At 46.6% G+C, this 7,608-nt stretch overlaps 1 protein-coding gene across 1 annotated transcript; it reads right to left on the bottom strand.

The window, feature by feature from the left end:
* Positions 1–253: 253 nt before the first annotated feature.
* Positions 254–1,195, bottom strand: LOC141997084 (olfactory receptor 12D1-like). The gene has a single exon (XM_074969399.1). It carries the CDS (start codon positions 1,193–1,195, stop codon positions 254–256), a length of 942 nt encoding a protein of 313 aa, XP_074825500.1.
* Positions 1,196–7,608: the final 6,413 nt, after the last annotated feature.

Here is a 7,608-nt window from a genome sequence, read left to right as displayed (position 1 = left end):
CAACGATATTGTAGAATTCTAGGCATAGCTCTAAAACAATTAATAATGACAATGGTCAATTAGAAAGGTTCCCTAGAGTGTAATTTCCAGGCAATATTGTAATGCAAATAGTAAAATATTCAATAATTAATATGGTCCAATATAGTGTATTTTCAAGTGCATCTTGCAAGATTGTCCCTTAAAATTTACTGTCCATTTCTCCACTTCCATTGACAATATCAGAGATACTTTTTGAGTATTGTCTCTACTTTATTCATTTTTTCCCACAGAGAAGCTTTCTTTCCAGTGCTTTCCTCAAAGCAGATTTCACCTCCTGATTCCTCAGGGTGTAGATCAGGGGGTTCAGAACTGGGGTGACGATGGTGTATATGAGGGTGATGATCATCTCCCTTTCTGAGGAGCCTCCCACAGAATGTGGCATATAATTGAAGAGGACCGGCACATAAAGCAGTGCCACCACGGTGAGGTGGGAGGTGCAGGTGGAGAAAGCCTTTCTCCTGCCGTCCTGTGATTGGACCTTCAGGAAGAGGAAGAAGATGATGTAGAGGTAGGAGAGGAGCGTGATGATGAAGGGACTCAGAGCAATGGTCCCAGTGACGATGTTGAGGAGGCTCAGGTTGAGGCTGGTGCTGCTGCAGGCCAGGCTCAGCAGGGGCTTGATGTCACAGAAAAAGTGGTGCACACGGTTGCAGCCACAGAATTGCAGTCGGGAGGTCATGACCATGTGCAGCAGGGCATGTAGGAAGCCGGTGGTCCAGGTGGCTGCTGCCAGGAGCAGGCAGACCTGTGGGTTCATGACCAGCATGTAGCGAAGCGGGTTGCAGATGGCCACATAGCGGTCGTAGGCCATGACAGCCAGAAGAATGACCTCACTACTTCCCAGGAAGTGGAAGAAATGGAGCTGAGCCAGGCAGTCAGTAAAGGAGATGGTCTGGTGCCCTGAGAGGAAACCAGCCAGCATCTTGGGCACGGTGACTGTTGAGTAGAAGATGTCCAGACAGGAGAGGTTGCCCAAGAAGAAGTACATGGGGGTGTGAAGCCGGGGTTCAGCCATTACAATGGCCATGATTGCCCCATTCCCCAGAATGCTGGCCAAGTAAAGCATCAGGAAGAGAATGAAGAGGAAGCACCGCAGCTCCTGGAGATTGGTCAGGCCCAGGAGGATGAACTTGCTTATCTCCGTCTGGTTCTCCATCACTGGAATATACAAGAAAAGGAGACAGAATAGCTGCAGGGTGTCTCGTATCGCTCCACATGAGGAGTAGAGCTGAAAGTTTTCTTTTTTGAATAAAAAATTTAAATGAATAATTTCAAGAAAAAAATAATTCTTTTGAAATTTACTTCAGCATTCTCTTAGTTTGATAGAATCTCAGAATCAGTTATTATATTGGAGGCTAATAAATGTTTTCCTTACATTTTTAAAAGTCCTTAGAGGTGATCCAGGGAATTACAGACCAGTAAGCCTAACATATGAGCCCGGTAAAGGGGTTGAAAGAATAATTACAGATAGATTAATAAAAGACCCAGAGGATCATGATATGATAGTGTCTAAGCAGCACAGATTTTGCAAAGGAAAATTGGGTTTCACTTATCTAATAGAATTACGTGACTGTGTGACCGAAACAGTAGATAAAGCAGAATGGGTTGACATTTATTTAGACTTTCAAAATTCCTTTATGTGCCTCACAATAGGCTATGAAAGGATCTATGCGGTCATGGGGTGAGCGGCAAAGTATGAGAGATAACAAAGGGCAGCATTAAAGGGCCAATTTTCATGAAGTAACAAGCTTAGCAGCTCTTCACTCTTTGGATCCGTCCATTGGCTTCCCACTGGATATTGTGTCAAAGCTCAGGTTCTAGGCACCAGTTGGAAAGCTCTAAGTAACTCTGCCTTTCCCTGTATATCCTCCCTTGTCATGCTTTCTGATGCCTCCAATTCCTTCCACTCCATCAACGCTCTCCAGTTCACAGTCCTTCTGTTTGTCCCATTCTCACACCGTACCATGTATTGTAAACCTCTGCAAACTCATCCATAAATCCCCTATTCTACCCGCATTTATGTCCCTCTCACAGCCCCATTTCTGCTGTGTTGCCGGCTGTGATCAAAGCTGACTTGTTCATACACTAAAAAGTTGGAGAGGGTTCAGAAAAGAACCACAAAAATGATTATAGAAAATGCCTTTCAAAGGAGGCTTGTCTACACGAAAGCTGTATGTTGACCTAAGTTATGCAGGCCAAGACTATAACAGGGTTCAAAAAAGAACTAAATAAATTCATGGAGGATAGGTCCATCAATGGCTGTTAGCCAGGGTGGGTGGGGATGGTGTCTCCAGCCTCTGTTTGCCAGAAACTGGGAATGAGTGACAGGGAATGGGTCACTTGATGATTACCTGTTCAGTTCATTCCCTCTGGGGCACCTGGCATTGACCACTGTCGAAAGACAGGATACTGGGCTAGATGGACTTTTGGCCTGACCCAGTATGGCCATTCTTATGTTCTTACGTATAAGTTACATAACTGAAGTCAACATAACTTAGGTCAACTTACAGTGATGTCTACACCACGCTATGTTGACAGGAGACACTCTCCCAATGACTTACCTTATGCCTCTTGGGGAGGTGGAGTACAGACATTGATGGAAGAGTGTTCTGCTATCGACTTAGCTTGTCTTCACCAGACCCGCTAAATCGATATTGCTGCATTTATCACAGCTGTGCTGATTTAGCTGGAAGTATAGACAAATCCTGAGTGACTTGAAGAGCTCAATCCATTTAGTTTATCAAAAGGGAGGCTGAGAGGTGACTAAGTACTTTCATAGGGAGAGGTTTCAGAGTAGCAGCCGTGTTAGTCTGTATTTGCAAAAAGAAAAGGAGTACTTGTGGCACCTTAGAGACTAACAAATTTATTTGAGCATAAGCTTTCGTGAGCGACAGCTCACTTCATCGGATGCATTCAGTGGAAAATACAGTGGGGAGATTTATATACATAGAGAACATGAAACAATGGGTGTTACCATACACACTGTAACCAGGGTGATCACTTAAGATGAGCTATTACCAGCAGGAGAGCGGGGGGTGGGGGCGGTAAACCTTTTGTAGTGATAATCAAGGAGGGCCATTTCCAGCAGTTGACAAGAACGTCTGAGGAACAGAGGGCAACAAAGAAAATAATAGAATGCCACTAGCCATCACCTTCATCCCCCAACTAAAGCCTCTCCAACGCATCATCAAGGATCTACGACCTATCCTGAAGGACGACCCATCACTCTCACAGATCTTGGGAGACAGGCCAGTTCTCACTTACAGACAGCCCCCCAGCCTGAAACAAATACTCACCAGCAACCACACACCACACAACAGAACCACTAACCCAGGTACCTATCATTGCAACAAAACCCGTTGCCAACTGTGTCCACATATATATTCAGGGGACACCACCATAGGGCCTAATCACATCAGCCACACTATCAGAGGCTCGTTCACCTGCACATCTACCAATGTGATAAATGCCATCATGTGCCAGCAATGCCCCTCTGCCATGTACATTGGTCAAACTGGACCGTCTCTACGTAAAAGAATAAATGGACACAAATCAGATGTCAAGAATTATAACATTCAAAAACCAGTCGGAGAACACTTCAATCTCTCTGGTCACTTGATTACAGACCTAAAAGTTGCAATTCTTCAACAAAAAAACTTCAAAAACAGACTCCAACGAGAGACTGCTGAATTGGAATTAATTTGCAAACAGGATACAATTAAGTTAGGCTTGAATAGAGACTCGGAGTGGATGGGTCATTACACAAAGTAAAACTATTTCTCCCCCCCACCCCCCACTGTTCCTCAGAGGTTCTTGTCAACTGCTGGAAATGGTCCACCTTGATTATCACTACAAAAGGTTTACCCCCCCGCCCCCGCTCTCCTGCTGGTAATAGCTCATCTTAAGTGATCACTCTGGTTACAGTGTGTACGGTAACACCCATTGTTTCATGTTCTCTATGTATATAAATCTCCCCACTGTATTTTCCACTGAATCCATCCGATGAAGTGAGCTGTAGCTCACGAAAGCTTATGCTCAAATAAATGTGTTAGTCTCTAAGGTGCCACAAGTACTCCTTTTCTTTTTTTCATAGGGAGAAAATACTGGATACTAAAGGGCTCCTTAATTTAGTGGAGAAAGGTAGATCAAGAACCAATGTCTGGAAGTTAAAGCCAAACAAATTCAAAATGGACAGTTAGGCACAATGGTTTTTTAACAGTAAGGGTGCTGAACCGTAAGAAAACACTAACAAGGAAATCACTAACAAGAGATGGATTCTCCATCTCTTGATGTCTTTAAATGAAGACTGGTTGCCTTTCTGCAAGCTATGCCTTAGCCCAACAAATTATTGGGCTATGTACCGAGGCAGCAGGGTGAAATGAAATGGCTTGTACTATAAAGGTGATCAGACTAGATTATCTATTGGTCTCTTCTGAATTTACACTCAATACAATTTCCTGTTGTTATTCCCCTTTCCCTGATTTCTTTGTATTGATTTGACCTGAGACTATGAGCTCCTTCTGAGCAGTGACTGTCCTTCGTAAGCACTAGGAAAAGTGAAATAATTTAAGCACCACAAGGTTCCCTATAGGAGCTGGTGTCGTTATTTTATGTTTATTAACAATCCAGACAAGCGGGTGAACATTGAATACAGGGACAACATTTTGCAGATGACACAAATCTACAAAGAAATGTGGGAGATGACCGTGACAACAATGATGATGATTCTGCACTGATACGGCAGTTTCACCTGGAGTCTGCAAGAGAGCAGGCTGAAATATTTGGCTGAGAAACATTTCCATACATATTTAAGTTCTTGGGCTATTTCCTTTGCTTTGGCAGTGTCTCTCCAGCAAGCAGCAGCTCAGGAGTGCAGGAGGATGGGATGACAATCAGTCAACCACACACCTCATTTGGAACCAGGAGTATGCAATCATGCAGCAGTAGAGGCAAAAAAAAAAGCAAATATAGTACAGTACTGTGTTATACGTAAACAACTAAAAAAAGGGAAAGCAGCATTTTTCTTCTCCATAGTAAAGTTTCAAAACTGCATTAAATCAATGTTCCATTGTAAACTTTTGAAAGAACACCCATAACCAGTGGTGAGCTGGAGCCGGTTCGCACCGGTTCACGCGAACCGGTTGTTAAATTTTGAAGCAGTTTTAGAACCGGTTGTTAACCCGCTTCCCTGCAGGGGGCGCTGAGGCTTTGATGGGCTCCGGCCTGGAAGTGATGTAATTCCTCCTCCGGCCGCCGGGGGCGCTGTGCTGTGGGAGCCACGTGGGCTGCCGCCTGGCCCTGGGGCTCCTGCTGCTGCCGGGTGGGTCCCCGGCTGCTCTGCTGCGCCTGGGCTGCGTCCTGCTGCTCGGGCTGCTCTGAGCCGCTCTCCCTGTGAGCACCCACCACCCTGCCCGCACCAGCCCCTGTCTCCAGCCACCCCTGCACCGCTTGCCTGCAGCCGGCCCCTGCCGCACCCCCTGCCCTGTATGCAGCCAACCCCTGCTGCACGCACCCCCTGCCCTGCCCGCACCAGCCCCTGCCGTACCCCCTGCCCTGTATCCAGCCAACCCCTGCTGCACGAACCTCCTGCCCTGCCCACACCAGCCCCTGCCACACCCCCTGCCCTGCCCGCAGCCAGCCTTTGTCTCCAGCCAGCCCTGCACCCCCCTGCCCTGCCTGCAGCCAGCCCCTACCTCCAGTCAGCCCCTGCCCTGTCTCCAGCCAGCCCCACACCCCCTTGCCTTCAGCCAACCCCGCATCCTCTTGTCTCCAGCCAGCTCCGCACCCCCTGCCCTGCGTGCAGCCAGCCCCGCACCCCCTTGTCTCCAGCCAACCCCGCACCCTCCTGTCTCCAGCCAGCTCCGCACCCCCTACCCTGCCCGCAGCCAGCCCTGCACCCCTGCCTCCAGCTAGCCCTGCCCCACGCCCCTTTCTGCAGCTGGCCCCACGTCCACGGGTGCCCTGCAGTTCCCAGGGCAGTAACCCTGCACACCTGCTTCAATGAGGGGGGCAGGGGGCAGCTGGGACCCACACATGTGCACACCCTAGGGTGACCAGACAGCAAATGTGAAAAATCAGGACAGAGGGTGGGGGGTAATAGGAGCCTATATAAGAAAAAGACCCCAAAATCAGGACTGTCCCTATAAAATCGGGACATCTGGTCACCCTAGCAGACTCCCAGGGCGTGACGGGGCCCCACACATGTGACACGGAGCTCATTTCTAGTTCAGGCCCATCTTTTTAACAAAGAACTTTAGATAGGGTTAACACACACCCGTATTTTCCCAGACAGGTCAGGCTTTTTGGTTCTTAAATCGCCGTCCAGGAGGAATTTTTAAATTTTAAAAATTCCTCCCAGGAAAATACGGACATATGGTAACCTTGTTGGTACAAAAAATACATACTGGGGCACATCCCTTAAATCAGAACTTTTTATAGGGAATCGGTTGTTAAGATTTTGGCAGCTCATCACTGCCCATAACGTTTTGTTCAGAGTTATGCACATTTCAGAATTATGAACAACCGCCACTCCCAAGGTGTTTGTAACTCTGAGGTTCTACTGTAGATCTTTTTTGTATGAAAATGTTTCTCAGCCAAATAGTTCAACTTGCTCTCTTGTAGACTCCAGGTGAAACTACCGTATCAGTGAAGAATCATCATCATTGTTGTCACGGTCATCTCCCACATTTCTTTGTAGATTTGTATGTTCGCTATAGCAATGCGGAAGCAGGTGCCAAACTCTCACTGACATTCAATGGGAGGTACTTGGGTGTCTAACTTTCTAATCCCTAAACCTAACCTTAATTTGCTGTGCACTGCACCAGTCTCGTGTGTATGGAGGCAGCCCAGCAAATAAGGGACCTAACTGTGTTAAGGAATTTCCCATAACCTTGTCTTAGTGCAGTGGCTTTCAACACATGATACAAGGACCCCTGGGGGTCCACGGACTATGTCTAATATTTCCAATGGGGTACACACATCCATTTTTTAGGGGTCTGCAAATGAAAAAAAAAGTTGAAAACCGGTGTCTTAGGACATGTCCACAGTTTGGACAACAGGAGTGTAAGTCACAGCACTCTCTAGCATGATTGGTTGTAAATGCCCCATGTACCCCCTGCAAGTGTGAACTAAAAGGTACTTGATTTGCATTTGCACTCACAGGACAATTACAGTCCTGCATACTAGTGAATTCTGCAATTCATGCTCCCATAGACCAAAACACGGGGCCATGTAGACTAGGTCTGACTCAGCCTCTCCTTTTTATAATATACAAGAAAGAAAGAAAGAAAGAAAGAAAGAAAGAAAGAAAGAAAGAAACCAGTAATTCCAGACATCAGGAACATACTTGTATTTGTGGATTTAGAAAACTAGGGAGCGCTTTCCTGCTATTTCCCCTTCCAGCACTTACCTGAGTGATACTGGTCCTCTTTCTAGATGAGTTGTTTCAACAGTGACAGGTGACAAAGTGTGTTGTGGGGAAATTGCAGGAATTTCAGTCAGTTCAGACCATAGGAGAGGAGTGAGCCCTGGTTGTTCTGAAAACCTTTGATGACTGAGCAGGCAAGAAAC

Source organism: Natator depressus, chromosome 13 (assembly GCF_965152275.1).
Source record: "Natator depressus isolate rNatDep1 chromosome 13, rNatDep2.hap1, whole genome shotgun sequence".
Lineage (NCBI taxonomy): Eukaryota > Metazoa > Chordata > Testudines > Cheloniidae > Natator > Natator depressus.
The sequence above is the reverse complement of the archived record's forward strand: the minus strand, read 5'-3'. Positions and strand labels throughout refer to the sequence as shown.

Coding starts and splice junctions, on each gene's coding strand:
- LOC141997084 (XM_074969399.1), bottom strand. CDS start 1,195: ATGGAGAACCAGACGGAGATAAGCAAGTTCATCCTCCTGGGCCTGACC.